At 40.3% G+C, this 27,404-nt stretch overlaps 1 protein-coding gene across 3 annotated transcripts in view; it reads right to left on the reverse strand.

Moving 5' to 3' along the window:
• LOC134212860 (serine/threonine-protein phosphatase 6 regulatory ankyrin repeat subunit B-like) overlaps positions 1-27,404 on the reverse strand; it is a 224,217-nt gene that overhangs the window by 152,015 nt on the left and 44,798 nt on the right. For all 3 annotated transcript variants that reach the window (XM_062691111.1, XM_062691107.1, XM_062691106.1), the window contains exon 3: positions 11,475-11,576. In XM_062691111.1, coding sequence (XP_062547095.1) covers positions 11,475-11,576 — 102 coding nt within the window. The remainder of the gene's footprint in view (positions 1-11,474; positions 11,577-27,404) is intronic.

The following is a 27,404-nucleotide window of genomic DNA, read 5'->3' on the forward strand; positions in this document are numbered from 1 at the left end:
CAGTCAGGTCACCCTTTTGGGCACCTTCAGTAAGATACCTTGCATCCAGTCGACCGGGAAAGTTGCGGTGTCCCAGATATTACGAAATAAACGATGCAGTAGTTGAGCGGATGTCATGGGGTCAGCTTTGAGCATCTCGGCTGATATGCGGTCGACCCCTGGGGCTTTATTCGATTTCATGCTTTGGATGGCTGTTTGCATCTCTAGCAGTGATGGAGCTTCCGTATTGACACGTGTTATACGTCGGTTCCTAGGCAGATCATGCCGAGGTGGTGATGGCCTGGTTGGCGCTTGAGTGAGTTTTTCGAAGTGCTCGAACCAGCGTTTCAGCTGGTCAGTTGGGTCGGTCAATAACTGATCATTCACGTCTTTCACAGGCATCGTTGCATTCATCTTCGCCCCGCTTAAGCGTCGTGAGATATCGTAGAGGAGGCGAATGTCCCCGGTTGCGGCGGCTCTCTCTCCTTCGTCGGCCAGAGAGTCTGCCCACGCTCGCTTGTCCCGTCGACATGAGCGTTTTACTTCCTTCTCAAGAGCCGTGTATCGTTGACGGGCTAAGACTTTGGCTCCTCTGGTTTTCGATCGCTCTATCGCAGCTTTGGCTTCTCTTCGCTCCTCTATCTTCCTCCAGGTCTCATCGGTGATCCATTGTTTTCTCTGGGTGCGTAGTTCGCCCAGATTGTTCTCGCTGGTGGCGATGAAGGCATTCTTGATGGCGGTCCATTGGTCTTCCACGCTGCCACCTTCCGGAATATCTGCAGCACGCGTCTCCAGTTCTTCAACGAAGGACCGTTTCACCGTGGCATATTCCAGTCGGCGTATGTTGAATCGTTGTCCAACTCTTTCCTCCTGCCGACGAATCCGCGCAATGCGCAGGCGTATTTCGCCGATGAGGAGGTGATGATCAGACGCGATATCGGCACTACGTTTATTCCGTACATCAAGAAGGCTCCGTTTCCATTTTCGGCTGATGCAGATGTGGTCAATTTGATTTTCTGTAAAGCCGTCACGGGAGACCCACGTGACCTTGTGAACCGGTCGATGAGGGAAGAGCGATCCCCCGATCACCATGTCGTTATTACCACAAAATTCTGCGAACAGCTCTCCGTTTTCGCTCATTTCTCCGAGACCATGGCGTCCCATAATGCGCTCATGGTTCGAGTTGTCGGATCCGATCTTCGCATTGAAGTCGCCCAAACAGATCTTGATATCACCCTTCGGAATTCTATCTACGACGGCATTGAGTTGACTGTAGAAGTTCTTTTTGTCTTGCAGATCGGCAGCATCGGTTGGCGCATAACATTGGATTATAGTAAGGTTTCGGACCCGTGTTCTAAATCTGGCAACGATTATCCTTTCACTTATAGGTTCCCACTTCATAAGCGCAGAGTGTGCCTGAGCGCTTAGTAGGAAGCCAACTCCGCGATGCCGGGGAGCGTGTTCACCTCGTAAACCAGAGTATAGCAGAACTTGTCCCGACGGCGTTCTGTGTTTTCCCAATGTTTGGCCAACGGACTTCACTCAGTCCCAGGATCTCAAGCTTCATGCGGCGTGCCTCATTGGCAAGTTGTGCCAATTTACCCTGCTGGGCTGGGGTTAAAACGTTCCATGTTCCTATTCGTGTCCGTTGTTTCGCGCTAAGAGTCGTCGCCGTAAAATCAGTCCGTATTCTTTCATTATCGGATTCTCGAACAAATTGATGTTTCGGGAACAGTAGGTTGTTGGCCCAAGGTTCCCTATCCACCGGGATGGGGCTGCCATCTTAGGTATAGCTTCCGGAGAATAGCATTTCATACTCAGCCGCTGGATGCCAGAACAGACGCTGTTGGAGTCGCACCTCCTTGGTGGACAGACGCTCGATCAGTCGGGTCAAATTTGTTTAAAGTTCCATCCAAAACCAGGACTGAGCTAGTGCGCTTTGAGCGGCACACGGTCGCTTTGATAGGGTCTGCTTGGGGACACATGCAGCTTTTTATAGAAGTTTAACAGAGCCCACTGTCGAACCCCACCACATCCTAGGCAACACATTTTTTATAAGCTAAATTGACAGTTATAATAAAAAATGTAAATCGGGATGTCAACAAAATCATCAAGAAGATCAGAAAGAAACACACTGTCATTGATTTGTCGATATCCAGAAACAGTAGAACCTGTAGCAGCCCGAAAACGGAATATAAACGGTTTTAGCTGTTGAAAATTAAACAAGTTGGAATTGTCATAAATATCTCAAGTTTCTGAGTTAGAATTGTTTCGTTGATAATTGGATTTCATGTCTAGAAGGTCAGGTAATATATTCAACGGAACAAAACAGATCGCTTAAAAGATTGATGGTTTAAAAAACATCGACAATACAACGTGTCCTCTTTATAAACTGAATAGTCCTTATTTAGAAAATTCAAATATCCCTCTATTAGTTGAACTCACTTAGTTAAGACCATAGAATCGTTTAGATGGAGTAAAATAAAAGAGCAGATTTTTTTGCACTGAGTGTAGGACAACACTGCTTTCGGCGAAATGACCCTTTCGGATAAATGACCCTTTCGGCCAAATAACCCTTTCTGCCAAATGATCCTTTCGGCCAAATGACTCTCGGCCTAATGGTCTGTTCGGCCAAATGGTATATTCAACTTTCTTTCAACAACTTTCCGCCTAGTGGCCATCGTAGAGTTGGACGAGCTCGTGGTTCATCCTTCGCCGCCACATACCGTCTTCTTGCACACTGTCAATTATGGTCCTATCCTAACCAACCGTCTCTTGGTTACTCTGAGTGCTTGCAAGTCCTCCTCAAGCATGGTCCAAGTTTCATGTCCGTAGAGGACTAAGGTTCTTATGAACGTTTTGTATATGACACATTTGGTGCGGGTGTGAATCTTTTTTGACAGTAATTTCTTCCGGGCCACCAAGTTGGCCCGACTTCCCTCGGAAGATGCGCCTTCGTATTTAACGACTAACATTCTTATAAGCTGTCAAGAAGGATCTCAGGTAGACGAATTGCTCGACCACCTCTAAAGTATCTCTGTTTATTGTAACACTGCTTCCCATGTGGGCCCTGTCACGCTCGGTTCCGTCCACTAGCATGTACTTTGTCTTCGACGCATTCACCATGAGTCCGCCTTCTATCGTAACACGCAGTTTTGTACACCATCAACCATTATTGCTTGATCAGTCTGGTAAGATTCACAGGGAAGCTGTTCTCGTCCATAATTTTCCTTAGCTCTATGCGGTCTATGCTGTCGTATGACGCCTTGAAATCGATGAGCTCAGCTCCGATACAATCCTTTCTAGCTGCTTTATTGGTCTTTTCTTCAGCTGATGGATTGCATCCTTAACTTTTCTGAAGGTGTGGGACTAGTTGACTTCCATCATCCGCTGAACAGACGTAGTCATCTCCTCCACTGCCTTGACTGTCCCTGCCTGTACTCTCAGCGTCATTTAAGTGTTCCTCGTAGTGCTGCTTGGCTTCCACCTTTCGATCACCTATCGTTCGTCCGCCAAGATGCTCGCATCCTTTTCCCTGCACATCTCGGCTTGCGACACGAAGCCCTTGCGGGATACGTTGAGATTCTGATAGAGCTTGCGTGTATCATCAGAACGGCACAGCTGTTCCATCTCCTCGCACTCCGCTTCTTCCAGGTAACGTTTCTTCTCCTGAAAAAAGCGAATCTGCTGTCTCGTAGCTGGACGTTGATTATGCTGAAGTTGAAGAACCAGCCTTTGAACCTCAACCGGCATATTCTCACATTGATCGACCACTAGCCAAAAATGTGGCTTTACACATCGCCCATCGCTGTGAAAGCTGTTCCCAACTCTTGTGTGTTGCCGCAGCTCTGGTAGATGGTACGATTATCACCCCGGAGTGGAGTGTGTGTGTGTGTGTGTACGGATTCTAATTCGATCGATGTCTATCTTCTACTATCGATCATCGTCGATCTTCGAGATCGGTGTTAGTGTGTGAAGTCTTACGCATGCGCATGGTTAATTGGTTGTCTTTTGTACTCAACGTACCTTTGTCCGGCAGCGGACGAATGCTGATTGTATTGCAGATTTTTACCGGCGGACCGCTAGCGAAATGGTGGCATTGCGGCAACCGTGCCAAATGCGGCGATGGTGGAGTCACCCGTGGAGAATAGCGACGACCACTTCAAGTGTAGTCAATTGATGCGCAACGGAAGTTCCCAGTCGCTGGTTGGTCCCAAACTGGTACTGAAAGATGGCGCAGTTAACGACGATGGGGTTTGTTGAAGGTTTGGTGTTGCTCTCGAAGGGCTATTCGACACTTTTAACAAAAAGATTCTAAACACAACAATTTCACTAATTTCCTTCTCTTTTCCTGAATCGCACACACAACTTGACCGCACGTAACCTTTTACTAAGGTTGATGAACTTGCCTACACTGAAGGAACATTAAGTAACAATTATTAATATCTAAAGAAAATCCTCACATTTAAAATAAATTACCAATTAAAACACAACGCCACACAAATCGACTATCACACTCTTCCACAGTCCAGGTCAGAGTTGACGAGTAGAAGTTCTTGAAGCCCTCAGAATAAGTGAGGACTTATTGCTTTGTGACCGGAAATACGAGAAATCACCGAAGTAATTGCACGATTTTTCGGTAATCAAAGTGGATAGTTCGTTAGCGTTTTCCCTCCGAAATGTTATTGTGTTAAAAGTTTTGTTGGCTGGAGAGCCTGCACTCATTCTAAAACCGGTTGCTTTGGGCTAAATTGGGCGAGTATTACCGTCCGTTGAACAAGTCCACGCATCGCGCCATCCGTCGGCCATTCCGGCGAATCGCGCCATCAGTCGGCCGAACCCTCCATCGGCAATTTCAAGAATTCCGTCATCCGTCGACCCATTATGGTCATCCGTCCGCAAGTCGTGTAAGGACAACGTTACCCGTCAGAGCTCCAACCGTCCACGCCATCCGTCGGCCGAACCATTCATCAGTGAACCTGCGTGTTCCACATCGCTCCACCCGTCGGCCATTCCAACAAGTCACGCCATCCGTCAGCAATTCGGCGAGTTCCGCCATCCGTCAGCAATTCGGCGAGTTCCGCCATCCGTCGACCCTTTTTTTTTAATCTTAACTACCCAGTGCAACGGAATCCGTTATCCGGCGACAGAGTACCACCACCTGTCGACCCATCTTGGGCATCCGACAACAAATCGAGGACAAGGTCACCCGTCCGCCACTGCGACGGCCGGACCAGCAATGCCAAGCCAGTTTTGGGACTATCGTCATCCGCCAGCACGTGCTGTCCTGCCATCAGTCGACCGAACCGTCAATCCAAGCCACCCGTTGGCTAATCCATCGAACCGAGACCCATATCGCCATCGGCGATTCGTGCACGCCGTCGAGCAGCGAGTTGGCCTTGTAAGTAGTTTGACATTGTAACCCCCATACTTACCGTAAGTAAACAGATTGTAATCTAACCTCCAAGCTTCCGATTTTTAGCAAGTCCGAAAACGTCCCAATTACCTCCTTCGACCCTGGGACTCGAGGACTAAAAGAGGCCTTGCGTGCCCACCCCGTTGACTACCGTTGGCTATAGACCAGTAGTCTGGGGTTTAGGACGGTTCCTCTTCTAGGACCTGTCGTCGTACCAGAAACGGCATCATGTGAACCGAATGTGTACCGATTAAAGCGCTCTTTCACTTTCTTTTTCGTCTGAATACGGAATATTTTAAACATAAATGACAATGGAGGACAATGTAAGTGAAAGTAACAATGGACAATTCAATTTCAAATTCTTCTTCAATTTTCCTTGAGGACGACGGTTTGGGTTTCTGAAGAACAGCTCGGAGTTTTATTAAGTATAATTGTTCTGTTATCATTATTTCTTCCAAATCCCTCAAATTTTAGTGTGCCCTAGAGGTGCAATAAATATAATACCACAACCCGAGTAGACGAAAATAGCTCAATAATATCAAATGTTGATTAGATAGCAAAATGAGATATGGACATGATTGATATAAGAGATAAAAGATCAGACGAAAATATCAATATTTTGCACTGAAATATCATAAGGAGATCAAGTTATGCTATTTGTAAGAAGTAATCAATATCATGTGCCATTAGTTTGTTCTTATCCATAGCATATCTTGATATTTAAATGATATTTTGGTGCAAATTTTTGATATTGTTGCCTGTTCTTTTATCTCTTATATCAATCAAATCCATATCATGTTTTGTTATTCTGTTCATGGGTTCTGCCCGGGAAGGGTAGCAGGACTTTATTGCCACACTTCTTAAATATTGTAATAACATTAATTTCATTTTTGTTTTTCTTATATGAATTTTAGAGCACACCAAACCGGTTCAATTTCACTCATTGGTTGTACGCTTTATTCAAAAAGACAGTGCTTTTATTGTAGACATTAATATTTTGAAATAAGTTCACATTAACAACAAAGTAAATATTACCCTAACATTACTTCGGTTGATTTGACGATGCTAAATTTATCTTATATACATTGGACTGCATACAACATTATGAAATAATTCGGTGTTTCGCAACGAACTGCTCAACGTGCAAAGGAATTACAGATTGAAAAAAGTTTTATGAGCACACCGGAGACCAGAGTGAATATGTTGTCTTTGAGCGATGATACTCTAACTGTAGTTAGGGACTTTTATAATAGTGACGAGATAAGCAGAGCATGTCCTGGGAAAAGGGATTTCGTTATTAAAAATATGCAGGAGAAAAAGTGCATGTACACTGTACATTGTACAGCGCAGGATACTTTTATGTAACCTTCGTGAAATTTATTCAATTTTCAAAGAGCAATATTTTACTTTTAATATTGGATTTTCAATATTTTCCAGCAGCCGCCCAAAAAATTGTATTCTGGCTGGTTCAAGTGGAACGCATACTGTCTGCGTATGCATTTATCATCAGAAAGTTAAATTAATGTTTAAAACCCTTGAGGACAAGAAACTCATTCATAACCATTTAAAAACGTATCATGACTTGTTTTTTAAAATACTTTGTGAAAATCCTACAGAGAAATGTTGGTTGAAAACCTGTGATCATTGCCCGGGTACTGGAGAATGACCTGATGAATTTTCTTGAAAATATCGATTCCTTAGAATTTAAACAATGGAAGCAAACAGATCGTTGTCATTTAAATTCAATGCGAATGGATGCAGAAGAGTTTGTGGAAAGATTTTTAGAAAAATTAAGCGCATTATCTCCGCATAATTTTATTACAGAGCAACAAGGAAACTATTTAAAACAACTTAAAATTAATTTGGAAGCAACTGATTGCATTATAATTGCTGACTTCTCTGAAAATTACTCTTTTGTTATTCAGGATGCTATACAAGGTTTTCATTGGACAAACGCTCAATGCACAATCCATCCTTTTGCCATATATTATAAGGATGAAGCACAAGATCTAAAGTTTACAAGCTTCATAGCAATCGCAGAATTTACTAAACATAACCATGTTGCCGTTCGGCTGTTTATAACAAATTGTGTGAAGTTCATTAAAAAAGAGCTACCTTACCTGAAAAATATCCATTTCTTTCTGATGAATCAGGCAGTCAATACAAAAATAAGATGACTGCTTTCAATTTGTGCCACATGCACAAGGACTTCGGTTTTAATGCAGAGTGGAACTTTTTTGCATTCCAAAATATATTCCAAACTACATTCCAAAATATATTACGAGTTTTTCTCGGAAAAAGATTACAATGCAATGGAAAAGAAAATAAAGAACCGTTATACTCGTGTAAAACAAATCTCTGGGACACAATCGTTTCATTACTTTAAGCCACAAAATGAAACTTACATTATCGTGAAACGGTTTTCGTTAAATTGTAATTTTGCTATGTAATATTTTTTGATGAATTATGAAAAATAAAAATAATCACTAAATTAATGATTTTGTGTGTGTTACTTCTACGTGAAGTTAAACGATTTACAATGATATGAAACGGAGGCAATGAGAAAACAGAACTGTGCAATAAAAATCCTATTTGACTAAATGCTGATGTCATATTAGAAATTTGGAGACAGTACTCGTCGATAGAAAAATCCTTCCGCACGCGATGCAAGTATGAGCAAGTCAAACCACCTTACTTTTGCCAGTGGAGATATATCAGCTTCCACACTGATATTCTTCCCTCCCCCTTCATACGGGAGCTTGGCAGAAGGAAGGTCGTGTGATATGTGCCATCACAAATATTGCCCTCCGCTCGCTTTCAAATCGACTTTTATAAAAACATTCTTCATGCCTGCCGTATCCTAACGGAACTATCAATTCTATACTTTCGCCTCTAATTCTATCATGAACATGTGCGTCTTAGTTTGGAAGATGATATTAGCATTTCCATATCAAAATAATCAAATTAAATGCTGAGTTTTAATTGAAGGTAATCAAAGAAAACCCTTGCTTGTAGTCTAAAGCTTTGAGATTTGAGCTACAATTCCTCAATATTGCAGAGCCAAGATTCTCTCAAACAGCGCTGGTTGCCAATTTTTATAATACCAATGGAAAGCATTCATTACACAAAGAATTTCAACGTAGATTTCATTAGTCGGAGAAATTGTGTTTTTTGGACTTCAAAATTGATTTTTTTTTTTCAACTTCGCTAAAAATATTTTAAAAAATTCTACACGCTAAAAAAAATATATTCTAGTTTCAGTTCGGTTCACTCAAAATGACCCTTTTGTGGAATAATTAAAAATAGTTAAGTTTACTCAGTCGTGGTTTACACTACTACTTAAATTCGGCATGAGTGCCTCTGCAATCCTTATGGCTGAGTAAACCCTCTCACATTTAATGGGGTCAGAATTGGACAAGCCTCCCCCACTTTTGATGGGTACATTACTTCACAAATGAAACTAGATTTGTAAACATGGTTATCATGAATTTATTAGGAATAAGCTTGATAACTTCAACGAGATGATTCCACAGTTATTTTGAAGTGATGAAGAATAAAATTCATTACATGTGTGTATGGGCAGAAAACTTGAAATTAAAAAAAAATGTAACTCAAAAACGGCTTAATGAACATTTCTGATTTTTTTATATGTTATGTAAAAAGGTTTGAATTTTCATAAAAAAAAATATAAAAATATATAGTCGTTGTGGTCCAACATTTCGAAAATCATAAAAACGAATATTTTGACCATTTTAGCAAATTTGAGTACATCAATACACCAGAACAAATATTTTAGTACGAACTAGAAGTAAGCAGCTTTCGATCCATAAAAAAAAGATTGCTCATCGATCCAGTGGTTCAAAAGTTATGATTTTTTAAAAATATTTTTGCCTTTATCGTACACTAAGTGTACGTAAAGGCTATAATATTGCTTCAAAAACAACATTTTGATAGGAGGCCCGGAGGGCCTATTTTTATATACCGATCGACTCAGCTCGACGAATTGAGGTGATGTCTGTATGTGTGTATGTATGTATGTGTGTGTGTGTGTGTATATGTGTATGTGTACAAATTTTGTAGACACACTTTTTGGAACTTAGCAATATCCGATTTACTCGCAACAAGTTGCATTCGACGGGGAATGCGGTCCCATTGTTTGCTATTGAAAATTGGCTCGATCGGACATTGCATTTTGGAATTATTGAAAAATCATTGTTTTTTCCCAAGGGTCCCCCCTTGGAAAAAAAATTCAAAACCGAAAATTTTTTTTTTTCCGAAAATGGTGGCAATACATTTTAACTAATGCAAAAACATGCAAAATGATCGAAAAAATGTGATCTATTTCCCTAAAGAACTTTTTTGACCTTTCTAATGTGATTCTTTCAATATATTTTATAATGCACGAGAAAGGCATCATCACTGCTAGGTGGATTAATCTGGGTTTTTTTTTAAATAGCGATTTTTTCTGGTAACCTTATATTGAATATGGGCACCCTAATAAAAAAAATAAAAAAAATACGGGTCTAATTTTTTCGCTGAAGAACATACCAAGCGATTTTGAGCAAAATTGGACAACTTTTTTTTTCAACCCTATTCTTTTCCCGTGGAATCGCTGAATTATAATAAATGCTGTGTTGAATGTACAATTTCATGATTATATTAAATCAATCTAAAAATAATATATACAAAATAGTGACCATGTTACAGTATATAGTTTTCAAAATGACATCAAAGTACAAACAAATCGAAACAATCTCACCAAATCACAGCAAATCCAGAGGACAGAGACTTTAGCAAATGTATAAGCTTGATATTATCTTCAAGGGGCTTGTGAACTGGTAGAAATTGGAGCCTCTTGAATCCAGTTCCCGTTCAAATCTCGGAGTTCTGCTCGCATTTCACAATTGACACTACTTTTTACTACGGAATTCTTCCGCCCAGAACGGCATTAAAGTCGAAAATGTATGACCCATCACTAATCTAAAAAATTATGAGAAAAACGCGCAGCGAAACAACATGACATGCGATCTCAACCATAGCACACAACGATCTCCGACCATCATTTGAAAAGGGCGTAACGGCTAAAATAATTCTTCCCAGTTCCTGGTATACATGCATACAAAGCTTAATACATAAACAAAGAATGAACTGGAAACAATAGATTTTGACTGTTACGTCCTTTTCGAATGTTGGTCCAGAGTTATGAAATAACTAGTGTAGCAAGCCTGGAAAAATATGTAGTTGCGAACCCCTTTCTGATCTACAACAAGAACCAAGCTGAAGCAAAGTTTTCAATTTGCACCGAACGAAGACTCAACATCACCAACCCGGACTGCTACGATTGAGTCGTTTTTCGTTGCTGTTCTATCAGGGAGCAAAGGGAAATTTTCAGGTCGTTCCGAATGGAGTGGAATAGATAGATACCAGTGTAGAAAGGATTGCGGTGCTTTTCCCCGCGAACCGAAATCAAATTTGACAGCAGGAATGCCTATAGGAAAGGAGGAAAGGTATTAACGTTCCTTCATTTAGGATGACGACCGCTGCTTCGAGCTTTGGAGTTCATTGAGCACATCATCGAAAGAAGGAACAGTGCATGACTTTGGAATATCTATCAACTTCTTAATCATGACTCGTCTTCCCTACAGAACAAAACAGTTTTGTTATCTATTCCAGTTGTGATACTTTCAGCAGAACGGATAACATCAACACTGCTGTGCGAGGGGACAAGTGGATCCGCGTCTATTGGTGTGTTGATCGTTTCAAGCTAATTTCTTATTAACCCGTGATGGAAATTGTATCACGACAGTGTAAAGAACTGGTGTTAAACACGATAACTTTGGGTGACTTACATGGTAAAATATGCTCGAAATAATAATCAACCGATAACAATTCGTTTATGTTTCTGATTAGATTTCCATGGGAAACGTTTCACCTTTCCTTAACCACAGCAGGATTCGATTTCCTTATGACTATAAATAATCAAGCTGAGTGCTGGTAATAAAATTCGCAATATCATCTAATTAAAAGTATTGGAAAGGAATGAATTACACGAGAATTTAGGTTAATGCATTGTACTTACCCCGCCCATCGAGTATGGATCGACGCCACGCTTATTTAAAAGTAATTTAACTACATCTTCTCTAGAATACATGGAAGCAATATGTATCACATTGTAATTGTCCTGAAACGATAAACGAAAAACGTATTAGATTTATTATCAATGTAGGCAAAAGGCTCCGATGATGATTAGGCACGTTCTTGTTATAGACACCCTGATGATTAATGATCCGCACGTGGAAGCAACTACAAAGGAAGCAATTTATTTCCATTTTTAGGCGTGTAACATGTAGTTTGAATTTCGACCCATTACGCCCTTTTGGCATTCAGTTTTTCCGGAAGAAACTCATTATCAAATTCACAAGAAGTGATGTATGCCTTTAGGTTGATTGGATTTTATGCAAAGACTAGAAAGGGGCACACCTTTCGTGTAATGACGAAGTAACATGCACAGCGCAGGTATGCTTCGACCAACATCAACAGTTGGTTAAGGTTGCTTCGGAAAAACGGTTATTATTCAGTAGCCGATACTTGTCTGAACATGGGTTACTAGGTCATCGGGGCGGAGAAAGTTATTTAATTGGATATCAGTTATTAATGTATTCAGGCTGGTGAGTCATCTTTTTCCATAGAAAATTTAAAAATGTAGAAAATGAAAAAAAGGGTGGAGCTGAGTATTTTTAATAGTGCGGATTTGTTTAACGGCCAACACAAATTGTGATAATAACCAGTCCAAAAAAGTAATATTAGACGAAGAATCAATTTCAATCGGTAATCGCAATATCACGCCTGTTCATGTGTTAATTTCATAAAATCTTTACAATTAAATGCTAATTCATGAGGTGGGCGAGTTTTGGTGAGAGATGAAGTTTCGTATTACGTAGTACGCTCGCTAATCACAAAAGATGAATCTGTTTTTGTCCTAAAACGAATCTCTATTTTTTTCAATTAATACATCACACATCACTTAGTTGAGTCTATACATCCGACCAGTGGATGTATGATTTTAATACAGTTCTGTATTAAAACCTAGCATCAACTGTATAAAATTACAGAATATTCAAATTTAAAATGTTACAGCGTTAAGCTGTCATCATACTCAAATCTATCAGTTTTGTATTAGCTTTATTTTGTATTTAAAAAGATTTTATATAAAAAGCTTCATATTTTCATTTTTTTCCTCGTTGGGTATTTTAATCACTGCGACAATTTGTTAGATCTATTGTGATATTCATATTTTCATAGACTTGGAGAGTTTTTGTATGTCAAGATTATTTAAATAATTGTAAGATTTGATTTTTTGGGTACAGCATTTGAACCACCGTTTTTATCACACCACAAGGACTTCTCTGATTAGTAAAGGACGAATATTTCGTTATTTTCTCTCGAATCCTTGTAGGTACGTGTGTTCTTTTACTGCTTTTCGCCCAGTGCAAGGAGTGGTCATAAGCACTCGCAAACATGCAATTTTGAACCAAGGCATCCTCCTCCTTCTCACCAACCCGCAAGGCTGATTTTCTATGGGTGGCATGCTGCTTATCACGATCGATGTGCAGCAAGGCAAATGAATTAGAATCATGCACAGTCACCGTAAAACCGGACCATGTAAGGGAACTGCCCAAGACGCTCTCGAACGGCACCGCACCTTATCCCGGCCGATTGACCCTGACCCCGGAAAATGGTAAGTAAGTGAGGCACCGAGTCGGCAGTAGCTACTGGAAATTATTTAAAGCAACCCTCGCGGTAGCTAGCGAATTCTACAGGTTAAATGTTAAAGTTCCATTACCGCCAGAATCGCGCCCGTAATGGTGCAGCAACAGATAACAATCAGTTTCGTTTCCGAAAACTAGCTAAGGCAAACAGATGAGTAGTTATTTATCGCTGCAGTTATGCTATTAAATTTAAATCATTTTCGGTTGTGTAGACTTCCGTGAACTGATTTCCAAATTGTAGCGGAATTATATGTAGGTATGTAGTTTCAGCAAAGCGTCTTCGAATTTTAGTCTTTCAATTGGTTTTATGTTTTATCATGTGAAGCTTTATTTTGCTTCCTAAGTGTACGTAAAGCTATTGGATCACTATAAACTCGAAATTTTGATAGAAGGCTCAGAGATCCATAGTGTTACATATCAAACGGCTCTGCTCGACGTAGGTTTTTGAAGACCGTTCCTAAATTATGTATGATTTCGAACGTTAATAGCGCCCTTATTTTTCCATGGATTTTAGAGATTTATATATCAATTGACCCAAAAACTTTTCAGCAATTTGTAAATTTTCATGAAAAATTTCGATTATTTACGATGAACTATTGGAAATTTAAATTCTTTTCTTACCCAGTAGACATTTCAGAACCAACCAATCCCGCTCATGCATTCCCCAGACGGGCCATTTAGCCCATCACTTCATTTTCTCTTGGCATAACCCGTGTTTCGCGCTAGTGTGTCATTTCTGTTGAATTCACGGTAAGTGGCGACGGAGAGTGGCCATGAAAAGCGGACATTGGACAGAACGATGACGTCGGTAGCGGTCCCAACATCATGAAGGCGGTTCCTGCATCTGGAGCGTTTCAGCAGCACTCTAGTGATGTTCTCTCGCATGGCTTCAGCTCTGGTTCTGTTGCAGTTTGTGATTGGAAATTGGACCACCATTTTACACAAGGAAAGGTTAAACCAAGACGAATTTTGTTCAAAGTGCAAATCATAATCGCTTGGCGGAAGTAGTAAGTTCCCTTCGACAGCAGAATCACCAGCGCGCCGCGTGGGAAGAAGTCGCAAAAAAAAAAATTTCGCATCGCATCGGTATTAACTGCTAGGGTAACCGTACCCTTAGTGGAGGTTGCACCAATAGTGGAGGTAGTGGGGTTTTAATGAGATTTATCATTTTTATACAGTTTACGATGGTTTCAGTTGATGCGTCATGCTTTAAATATCCTGTTAAATGCAACTTATCTTAAGATTTCGCTTGAAAAACTATTGAAAACAATGATTTTCCTTAACAAAATTGACTCCCTTGCACCTATAGTGGTGCAACTGTACCAATAGTGGCGAGTCTCATAAGAAACCAATGGATAGCACCACTATAGGAACCAAAATTAAATTTTACCGCCACTAAAGGAACAGTGTACCCATAGTGGTGCAAGCAATATTCGGTAATTGTTGATGTTAAATAACATCTATCTCATTGTTGTTAGCAAATTTATTAGTTTATCTATTGACTAAGATATTAAAGCAGTAAATTTCCCATGGTTATCAATTTATTCAAAATATTTTCTTTTGTGGATCTACTAATACCTCCACTATTGGTACCGTTACCCTACTGAAATTTTCTCTTATGATTCTCTTTTGGTTTTGTTGCTGTTTTTTATTGGATAGGCGCATTATTGAGAATAAATCGGTTCTTTTTAAGACCATCTTTCTATACAAAAAAGGCCGATCAAAAAATAAATTTCTTCAAAGTACAAAACACAATCGCTCAGTGACGACAGAAATATCAATCGCAACGATGCCCTTACGTTGTCCAACGTCTACCTTTGCTGTCGTGTCTTGTACACAATCCTTCTGATTTTTCTGTTCCAGGATGATTAGCAATAGGTCGGACAGGATATCTTGATGCATTATCCGCATAAAGGTCGATTATCCGCAATGCGATGGATATGGAACTTAAGTGTTTTTAATGCGGAGTAGTAAGAGTAAGAGTTTTAAGCCGTTCTCTACGCGGATTGTTCTACTTTAGACGGTATGTCTTATTTTCCTTCTTGTTGTGTAGCCATCAAATAAGAAAAGTACGTGTGTTTTTCGTCGCGAAGAGAAGAAAAATATCTAATATATCCTATTTGGTATTCGGCAGAACATGCTGTGATGGAACTTCCGTAAGAGAGTGGAGACCACTGAGAGACTGGAGTAAAAGAGGAAAAAGGTGAGTGAGGATGATTCGGAAAAAGGAGGAAAAGATTGAATTAGTTTTTTTATGAAATACGTGGAATTAAATAAATTGGATTATTATATCGAAGAAATATTTGGAAATAAATTATAAAAGTGTAAAAAACATCACAGTTGGAGGCTCCGGCGAGATGATTCGTTAAAAGACGGATCGACTGCAATATGAGGCGAACTGAATTAAGTGATTGACAGTTATTTGGAGTTTGAGACAAAAAAACTCGGAAAAAAAGCAGATGATTTAGTTGAAAGTATGCTACAAAGATAATTGAGTACTGAAAACGGTTAAAAAGTGTAAAAGGACTACATGTGCGATCATAGACGTAACCTGGAAATATACCAGTTTAGTTAAAAGATGTGAAGCGACATTCGGAGTTAGCAGTGACAGCGGTAACTGTCAATGTGACATGGAACAATAAAAAAACAGAAAGACGAAAGCAAAACAAATATAGAACATCGACAAGTACAACGATTGGAATATTGAGCAGCAAATTTTACTTATCCAAGGCTAATGTGAAAGCCAGAAAAGGTTAGTAGCGTTCCTTAGTTTATAAACGTCGTCGTTGGATCTACCTGGTCTGTGGTTTACAGGGAACCTTGGATCAGCAAAATGTTCCCGAATCCCAACTTCAACATTAGCGGCATACCCCCGTGGGCGTATGGCAACATGCAAGAAAACCTGCCGATGAACGATCGAAATTCCACACCGCGGGAACCCATACTGCCGCCTCCCTTCGTACCTCAAGGTGTGGAACCAGCAGTTTTACGGCCACCAATGCCAGCACGATCCGATTACCGGAACCTATTAGCGGGAACTTCGTCGCAGGGAAATGAGGACCAGTCCACCAATGCACATCAACATATAAGTGGTTACACCAACGCTAGGGCACGTCAGCAGGGAACACAACCTGCAGTAACGGAGGTTCAAACAAACGAATCCAATGAGGAACACGATCAACAGCGACGAGACATCGATGGCGACATAGATGGAGACAATGTGAATGAAGGCGGAGAAGAGGAGAATGGGCGTACAGCGATACAAACGGACCCGGCCGTGTTACAATCCACTGGGAGATGGGACTGGGAGAATGCCTACCACCAACAATAGCTCGGCTTGGCCCGGAAATACCGGGGTTCCGATGGGAACAGTGCCCGGCTGCTACAGTGGCTACGGATCAGTTAGAATGTCGATGCCAGTGAATGGCCGCGGTATTACTGCTAATAGTCTACAGAAACCAAGGTTTAACGGTAACTACAATGACTGCCGCTGGTGGAGTTCTTACAGGAATTTCACGTCTATTGTGATAATTTTGAACTACAAGCGGCTGAACAACTACAAATGGCATTGTCATGCCTGGAAGGAGAAGCAAGAACATGGGCTAGAGGGTTCGGATACCTCTTAGCTGACTACGGAAAATTCCAACAATACTTCAGAGAACAATATTGGGGACAACGTGCTCAACGACTCGTTCGAGATGAATTAATGTATGGGTCATACGATTTTCGACTTGGTTTGAGGATGACCGAATACTTTTTAACATTGGTCACCAAAGCACGATATCTTGACCAGGCCCCTCCGGAACGGGATCTAGTAATACAGTTGAGTAGACACTTCCCTCGCAACGTGTCCTACTTGCTACATACGTGCGTGGATATTGCTAGTGCCTATTCACTGTTGCAAACAGAGGATCAATATAATGGAGGTAGAAATAGCGGACCGTATCGTTCTTCGCAGAATTCTTGGCGCAACCGACCAGAGGAACAAACGAACGCAACACGTAACAACAATGCAGCTTACAATAACGGTCGACAGAATACCAGGGAAATTCGTACAGCAGTAGTGGATGTTGAAGAAGAAGTGGGTCACGGTAATGCAGCAAACTTCCGTACAGCGGCAAGCGTTTTTGTGGGATTGAAGGAACTACTGGAGGACGATGATCAAGACGACGCGAATGAAGAAATTCCTTATCGGCCATCGCCGAAGATTGGAGTTCGTTTTGGAGAAGTTTCCGTACTGGGCCTGATTGATACGGGCAGTGAAATCAACTGTATATCACAGCACCTCTTTGACCGCCTGGTCGCAGCAAAGGTAGAAATGGAAGAATTTCCTGTCACAAACACATTGGTTCGAGGAGCTATGGGAAAGAAAAGCAGCAAAATATCATCGCAAATTTTCGTCACAGGTCAAATACAAAAGCCTTATGACCTTATTTTGGTGATCGTCAAGGACCTTTACTGTGACCTCATTCTTGGAGAAATATTTTTGCACGATACAGGAGCCCAAATTTGTCACCAGTCTAAAGATATTTTGCTACGTTCCGAGAATGATGAGGTCTTAGTGACATTTTCTGAACGGGAGCAAAGGCTGAACAATGAGTCGCTGGTTAGTCAGTTGAAGACGATCGAGGAACAGGATAAGAATGGTGTGAAGTACGCAAACTTGACCGAATCAGAGAGGAAGGATCTGAGGACACTACTCGAGGAATTCCAAGACGTTTTCTCGGATACCCCGGGGTGTACAGCACTATACGAACATGAGATCTTTTTAACGGATGAGACTCCTTTCAACGTGAAACAGTATCCGATACCATACTGTTATATGGAACAAGTAGCAACGCAAATTCGACAGATGGAGAATTGGGGCATTATTTCTCGAGCTCCGACATCGTATGTAAATCCTCTGGTGGTTACACCGAAGAAAAATGGCGAGGTGCGGACCTGCCTGGACGCCCGAAGGCTCAATAAAGTCCTGGTTAAGGATAATGAAAAGCCACCGGAAGTGCAACGGATTCTGCAAAAGTTTGAAGGGGCCAAAATTTTCTCAACAATCGACCTTACGGCGTCGTATTGGCAAATTCCCATTAAAAAGAGCACCGCAAGTATACCGGATTCATGTTTGATTCTCGTACTTACGTGTATAACGTGCTACCTTTTGGATTCTGTACATTGGTTGCCAGTTTCAATAGAGCGATGGACATAGTACTGGGAACTGAGGTTCTCGAATTCATTGAAAAATATTTGGACGACGTGATGATCAGCTCAACAACTTTTCAAGAACATTTGCAACATTTGGAAAAGGTCCTGACGAGGATAAGAAGAGCCAATATGACTATTAGCGCCAGTAAGTCAATTTTCGCGCAATCGGAAGTTGATTTTCTTGGACATGTTGTAGGGCAAGATGGAGTTTCAGTAGATCCCAAAAAAGTTTCAGCGATTACCAACTTTCCAAGGCCCAAGTCTGAAAAGGTTTTCTGGGTGTAGTCAGTTATGTGTCTCGTTTTGTTCCCAATTTTGCAGCTACTGCAAAGCCACTATATGACCTGTTGAAGAAAGGTGTCAGCTGGAAATGGGAAGAGGAGCAAACTTGTGCTTTTGATCTAGTAAAGATACTTTTTCTGGAACACACAATCTTGAAGTACCCTATTTCCGGGAAACAGTTCAATTTGCAAACCGACAGTTCATACGCCGGGGTAGGGGCTGTCCTTTTCCAACATGGTGAGAGCAATCAAGTTCGAGTAGTCAGCTACGCCAGCCGCATCCTAAAACCTGCAGAGATCAACTATACAGCCACGGAATTGGAAGCACTGGCCATAATCTGGGCTGTCACGAAGTGGCGCCAGTATTTATTGGGAAAACGCTTCACGATCATTACCGATCATCGGGCTTTGATCTTCTTGAAGAAGTGTCGTTTGCTCAACGCTAGGCTCACAAGGTGGATTTTGTTTCTTCAACAGTTTGATTTCGAAATCGTGCATTGCAAAGGCAGCGAGAATACGTGGGCTGATGTGCTTTCCCGACATCCGGAAGGTCAATTGGAATCGGGAGACAGAAGTACACTTTTACCCTGGCCAGACTTACCCCGGAAGAACAACAACTAAGATCAGTGTTGGAAAAGGAAGGAAAAGGCACAAAAGGAGGATCCTCTGCTTCAAGAGTTCAGCGATATGGTGGAAGGAGACCTACGAGATAGACCCATGTGTACCTATCGTCGAGAAAACGGACTTCTATTAGTGAAACATGTGAATGTTTGGAGACTGCTTATACCAGCAGCGTCAACGGATGGAATTCTGAGATATTTTCATGATCATCTGGGACATTTTGGAGTTAACAAAACGTATAGTCGAATGAAAAAGTCCGTGTTTTGGAAAGGAATGAGGAAACAGACCAAGGAATATGTTCGTCATTGCCGGATTTGCCAATTGTCCAAACCAGCTAATAACACTTTAGCTGGAACTACAAGAAGTATTCTTCCCTCTGAAGTTAATGAATTGTTGTCTATCGATCTGTTCGGACCGCTTCCACCCGGTGTAGCAGGAGTACGGCATGTACTAGTGGTTATCGACGTGTTTTCGAAGTTCGTCACCTTGTACGCGATCAAAGCACCAACAGCCAAGGTTTTGTGTTGTCGGATGGAAAAACACTTCAACGTTTACGGAACCCCTTCGGCGGTGTTATGCGATCAAGGCAGTCAATTTACATCCAGTTATTGGGTTCAAACGATGGAGAAGTTGAGCATACGGTTAATTCACACCTCTGTAAGACATCCACAAGCAAATCCGGTGGAACGAACAATGCGAGAACTCTCCAGACTCTGTCGTACATATTGTCAGCATAATCATAAAGCATGGTCAACAATGCTCACGAAATTTGCCAACTGGATTAACGGAGCCGAACATGAATCAACGGGATATGCTCCAATTGAAATTCAACTAGGAAAAACACCAAATGATGCGGTTCAAGATTTCCTACGCATATCACCAAACGACCCAATACAGGTCGATTTGGATCAGATACGTGTTCATTTGACGCTGGCTGCCAAGAAACGAAATAGGAATACCCCGCCACAGACAACCTTCTTCAAGCCTGGGGATTATGTGTTAGTAAAAGCGAACCCGTCATCGTCCACAATAGATGCAGTAACCAAAAAGTTTTTCTTCGTCTATGAGGGGCCGTTTGTTGTCTCTAAAGTCCTACGTCCTGATGTATTTGTATTGGAGAATCCTTCAACTGGAAAGGAACGGGGATTTTTCCATATCAGCTTACTGAAACCATTTCGTGGTTAATTGAAGGAATACCATGAGCAATCGCATCGACTCATGCCCGTCGCTGTGTTTGCTGGGGGGGGGGGCGTTGTGATAGACCTTCCGGAAGAGAGTGGAGACCACTGAGAGGCTGGAGTAAAAGAGGAAAAAGGTGAGTGAGGATTCGGAAAAAGGAGGAAAAGATTGAATTAGTTTTTTTTATGAAATACGTGGAATTAAATAAATTGGATTATTATATCGAAGAAATATTTGGAAATAAATTATAAAAGTGTAAAAAACATCACAATGCATGTTTGCTTTACGCCTGCCGCCGGTCGTGCATGCATGGTGAGGAGTGTTCATGCTAGGCTCATGGTCACTACTAACGATCTGGTATCGTTATTCTTTGTACGGTCGAGAAGTAAATCAATTAGAGTAAAAGTTCCGTTAGTCGTGGATGCTCCTATAGTTGCGGTAGTGTAATTTTTGGGGAATCTACACATTAAACATAGCAACCCACATTGTTGATCAATAAGTTGAACTGTCAGCATACAATATAAACGAAAACAATCTAGCAATATCCTTGAATTAGGTAAATTATCCTCAAATACATTTTTTTTTCTGGCCTTTGTACCAATAGTTGCGGTAGTGTTCCTATAGTTGCGAGTCCCATACAAAAACAATGGGATTCGCAACTATAGGAACACGAGTAAAAAAAATACCGCAACTATTGGAACATGGTACCAATAATTGGAGGATGGATTTTAAGCAGCAGTGATAGTTTACGTTGCGACCAGAATATATTTCGCTTAAAATAGTGTTTATGGGCTTTTGGTTACACCTCCAAGGTAAGTGAAATGCAGTATCGCTTAGATGTAAGTGATAAAACAGTGATTGCGCGTGCTTATTGCCTCCACTATTGGGTCTTTTACCCTAATATGCGTTTGATCGTGTTCTTGTTCGGTGTGCGGGTAGGTAGTACTGCTTCATGTAGTCGAATCATAGCTAGCTTAAATAGTTGTGTAAAAATATGGCGATTATCAGAGAAATCCAGATCCAACTATGCCTACCGACTAACTGATAATCCTTCATGTGGTTCTTGAGGAGACGTAGAGGTAAACACAGTCTGCAAATAGTAAAAATCATCTACCAATATTCCTTTCCTCTTCTAACTGACTGACTGCATTCGAAAATTTGAGTCACTGAAACTTGCACACAATCCCAGTCAATCATTATTGATTCTTTGTGCAATTTCACTGATTCTGGTCAATCACGGAGTAGCAACCATAGATATGTGTAGTTAGTCAAACCTGAGCAAAGGTATTTCTTATTTTTCTTCTTTTTATTGTGCATCCATCTTTTTGGCATTGTCTGATGTGCGCAATTTGACGTATTTCGAATAGGGCCCAGAAGTTCGTGAAATCCGGGATTGTGGTTCTGCTTCTTGCTGCCGCAGAACAAACTGCTCAACTGGCAAGGTTGGTCATAATTTAGTAGGAAAAAATGTGAAAAGTTGAAAAATGCAGAAATGTCATACAAAATGTTCAAAACAAAAACACTTAATGGCTGAAAAACGCTTACCAGATCAATTTAATTGAAAGGAGACACTTGATTCTACGAGTTGGTTAATAGGACTATGATTTTCACTGTGTTTTACTTAAAAGGTTTTATGTTTAAATTTTCGTACTTCTCACAATATGGTGCTAAGAAGGTTTGAAAGATTTTCTGATAATATTCATCATTGAGGGTTCGGTTTTGTTTCGAAACGAAATAAAAAATATAAGATTCATGTTGGTTGGATCAAAAGTAAAAGAAACAAAATGGAATTAAATGTTTTTTCGCAGATCCTTTTTTTAGACCATTGCATGCATTATAAAATTTGAATTTAAAATTATTTTAAAGCGAAGCTCCGGCACGTCCAGGCAAGCAGCGAATCCTTCGAATTCGTCATACAGTCTTTCCTTAGCCTTTTATTGAAACATGCTAAGAGCACTATCAGTGCTGTAGAGCGATTTGACAATAAACCCGAAATATCCGGGGCACTTTGAAAAACTGTGCCTTTTTTAACCCTTTCAGGAGTCCTGAATCAGGACGAATGGGTCATATATGGCCAGCATTTTAGATTGGCTGTGTAAAATCACAGAAGAGAGACAGGTCATCACTTTCTTCAACAGTTCCACCAAGATGTTGGCTTTGCAGCAAAAATGTCAGGGGTTAAGTATGACTATACCCTGAAGACCCAGATATCCGACATCTTTAGAAGATTTCGCTATTGAGAGCATGCAAATGAATCTGGCATATTTGAATCCCAAATCACATTGTTTGATTACTCATCCTGAACGTTATGCCTGTGATTAAATTTCAGGAATACGAGATGCTCAAGGTACTCCAAAACGATATCAAGTTCAGCCCACGGTATCTACCAAATCAATCAAGACTTTTGCAATGTACCAATCGTCGGCATTTACCCAATCTGGTTCAAACCTAGTTTTCTTGAATACGAACTCGACTTGGTCGAGTCAAGTATGAGACATTGGAGAAGATCTTACAGTTGAGGTCGAAATATGTACATATATGTAAATGTAATACGAGGTAGTGGAATTAAATGGAATTGTACTAAACTCGTCTTATGACAGCGTAAACATTCCACTAAAAAAGAGCTAAATAATTTTCTTGAAAATCACCTTTTTTAGTTCTATCTATACAAATTTGGGCAGAATCGAGCGGAAAAACCCAAATCTGTACGTTAGATCAATGTAAAAAAAGTCGTCCTGAAAGGGTTAAATATAGACCAGAAACTACTTTTCTTCTTAAAATTCTGGAGAAAATTCTAAAAAAAATCGAACCTCATAGGGTTAAGAAAAGGCCATCTAAGAAGTTTGCCTTCTAAGTCAGTCATTCACAGTTCTATGAACTGTGTGGAGCTTCGTGGCCGTGCGGTTAGCGACTTCAATCGTGCTGGTGTTAAGTGTTCAGTCCGTACGACCTCTGGTCGAATACGTTGTTCCTGTCTTTATATAAACACCGGAGATCGATTCTTTAGATTCGAATTCGCTTTAAAAAAAAAACACTTGCTGATCAGTGGCTATTTATTGGATTTGAAACGCGCCAGAGATTATTTGGCTTACTACTACGCACATCACCCGATCCATCGTCGTCTTGATCAACCATATCATTTTATCCGGAGATCCGTTTTCGTGCATTATCTGCCATAGCTGGTCCCGATCGATTGTTTCAATTGCGGCTTTGAAGTCGATAAATAGATGATGTGTGGGCACGTTGCCCCACGAACTCTCTTGCAATTGGTGTCAGTCGGCGGCATAAAATTTGGAAATTTACTTACGACGAATCTTTGAACGGCGAAATAGTGCCAAAATAGATTAGTTCTGCAAATCAAACATTTACACGAATTCGAATTCCTCAATGTAACCTGAGTATCATCAAAGGCTTAAAGATCTTCATCAATGGTTACGAATGGAGAATCAATTATCATATACTCCGGTAGCCCCTCCACCTCGTCCACTGTGTTCCGCCAGAGATAGAATAAATTAGTGTCTTCAACAGGTCCGGGCCAAAGAAACTTATTCCTAGAAATTGCAGCATTGTTGGATTGATTTCTTGTTGTGGCATTCCAAAGAGCACCTGCACCTGCTCTTCTTCTTGAAGCGGTGGTAATGGAAGGTAGTTTTCAAGAATTGACGATGGTTTTTCGGCGGATTTGAGAAATGATAAATAATCGGTGGCTACGGCGTCAAAAGGATACAATCCACATTTACGGAAGCCATTGATAAGAGACGATTCTATGACAGCCAAGTTCTGCAATGTTATTTCTGAAAGAGGCGCAAACTCACACCGGGTAATCATTGCACCATCATGATCAAATCTTCACTTTTTCAGTTCGGCATGCCATGCTGTTTTTATCGGAGCAAAAAATGCTACATTGTCGGGAAAAGGGAAACCAGAACTATTTGTTTTGACTTGCAAAACTCTACTGTCTCATAAGTAGCGTGAGATGAGTATCCGTCAACAAAAAGAATTATCGGAAACTCTATATTAGACTCAACAGTCCAGCGAAAAAAAAACATTTGGAATGAACCACATAACATAAGTGGATCTTCGAACAAGATCCCATCAAAAGTTGACCCCTTTCGGTGGGCCAAAACTGTTATAACGAGCGTCGGGAACATCGTTCTGTCATTCTCAAATGTAAACAAATACCATATGATCAGAAAATTAGAACACTTTGTTTCAAAGAGTACAAAGGTCGGGATAGACAACCGATGTGTGGAGAAATTCAGTTTTAGCATGCGTATATTTTAAACATTATCGAGATATGGGAGATAATATCCGAAAACAAATCTCTTCTGCGCTTCTCACAACAATGGACAACATATAAAATCAATATCGACATTTTCTTTATCTAAAACAGCTATTTTCAGGCGATTTTATAACAATATCTTTTTTCTACCGATTACTAGTATCGAAAATGAAATGATCCTAAAACTGGTTCAATATGTTTGTGTATGAATTGAAGAAAATTGAAGTTTTTTCAAAAAGTGTTAATTAAGATGTCGTTTAAAACTGTACTACATTAGAAACTAATCTGTAGATATGCAGTTTTCGGTTTTTTCAAAAGGATGGCGAGGGATACGCCAATGTTGGTTTTCAAGTTGCAAAAATGAGTTGCGAAATGAAATGAGAAAAAAACCAAACAGTTTTCAAAATAAAAGTTTTATTATTGACTAGATGTCATTCTTGTTTATACTTTTATTCCGTATAGACTGCAATGTTGAATATATGTATATCCTCTAACCTAAATCATAAACCAAGTATACGAAAGCAAACTCGTGAGACGGCGTCGCGAGGTGTTTTTAGTTTGGAATAAAAAGGAATTATATTAACAATGTTTCAGATCATTTTGAGAATTGAAAAGCTGTTTCAACACTCATTTACTTAATACGCTTTAACTAAGCATTAAGTTAATTTGAATAACTTGACAAATTGCTGATAGTATTCTGGTAATAACGTTTACAAATTTGTACCGATAAGGGGAAATATTGATTACATTTATTGTTCAAACAGCAAAACACTGATATTGTGAACCAATATTGTAATACTTCATTCAAAAGTTTGGTGTTACTGGTGTTATTACTTACTTCATGAGTCGATATTTAAAGGATCAGTCGATTCATAGAAATATCGAGATGTGGAATAGAAAATCATTGAAAAGCTCTTTAGAGGGACCATCACAGTAACCCAGAAAATATTGTTTTCATATGGCATAATTTGTTTCCATGAGCCGACATCCAGTCATAGAACATCGACTCATGGAGGTTTGACTGTAATCATTTTTATATTCAATGAACCAATGGTCTATGTTAACTAGTTCGATTCTTTGGCAGAAAGAAAGATTTTAGCTCAATACCAGAGAGTTTCTTTACTATGTGCGTCTTCTTCTTCTTGTTGTTCAGTATCTAGTGGGCTTGGTAGTCATATTGTTACCGCTTCTGACTCATACGCCATGTCGTTTCCATTCATATCCTATATCTCCATCTTGATATTCTAGCAGTGATTTCCACTGCCACTTTACCAACTCGTTAACTAAGGCGAACCTGTGCTACTCGAACCTTATCCAAAAATGTCAATAAATTCCGCATGAGCTCGTGGCAAGTGCAATGTATATTCGGCTTGCAATGGTTGACTAGAGTTGCATTGCTGCTTACTTTTCTGAATCACAGTGACCGGTTAACGGTGACATCAAGATATACGAATACAATACGAGCTGTCTTTCCTCAAAATCGGTAAATTTTATTACCAACTAGTCAACCCGGCAGACGTTATACTGCATAGTAGGCGAAAGTGTGCGTTGTGAACTGCCCATGCGAAATTTTCGTACGAATCTCATTATTTTCGCATGAGGATATATCATATAAGCCCGTCGGAAACGACAACGAATCTGCTGAAGGAATGAAGAAAATCCATCCAGCCGTTTTCGAGTTATGTGGATACGATTTAATTTTTATTATTTATTTAGAGATATTATTTAGAATTGGATTACAAAACTGTAAAACAATAAGAAAATTATTAAGCCTTTTTTGTGGAATGTCCTGTCATAAGACGAGTTTTACTATTCAATTTTATTCCACCACGTTGTAATCGAAAAAAAAATGTAGCTAATTTTGGTGTGAATAATAATCAGATAAACAGTAAAAATCACGCGACCCCTTGCTAATTCAATACTGTTATACCATATCTTTTGACGTTTCGATGTTCCGTATAACACATTCAATCTGTTATAAGTGTGCAACTTTTGCTACCTGAGTTACACATATGTTATGTGAATGAACTCAAAAATGTATTTGAATTCATCAATCCCGAATCTGATTGACCAACAGACCAACCTTTCGGAACGTGACACGCAATTTTGCCTGGAGTTCTGCTTTTGTAGGGGAACAGCACCAATGGAGGAGCGAGAACGCCTGCTGCAGATGCCGAAATTAAAACTGTCTAGTTCTCCTTATCGTTATTCGATGTCAAGGCCTAAACCGTCTTAGCCGTTCGTTTCGAGGTACTTGAGTATGCCATCAAACCATTGTCTGATGTTGGCCTCCGTGATAACCCTCTTTTTAGCAAAAGTATTGGCTGTTCTGTTTGACAGTTCTGAGTGGCGTGCAAGAAAACGTCTCTACCAATCACGCTTTGGCGTTTCATCTTTGAAGCCAGACTCCTTTTTGTAAAATTTGGCAAAACTGGTAACATACGAAATAGCCTAATGTACCTAAGCAAGTGTCGGTTCTAGTCAAATTAAATAGAAACGAACCTGTTTTTAACCGACTTGTAATCCCGCTGCGGCCCTCGCTAGAATCCATTTCACGATTTCGGTTTCCTTCTAAGTCATGAAAACAGGAGTCGCTCCTCTATTGGGAGAGTAAGTTACTCAGTTACCATCGCTAGGGCCAACGATATGCTCGAATTGACCGCATCGACAGAATACCA

Source organism: Armigeres subalbatus, chromosome 2 (genome assembly GCF_024139115.2).
Source record: "Armigeres subalbatus isolate Guangzhou_Male chromosome 2, GZ_Asu_2, whole genome shotgun sequence".
Lineage (NCBI taxonomy): Eukaryota > Metazoa > Arthropoda > Insecta > Diptera > Culicidae > Armigeres > Armigeres subalbatus.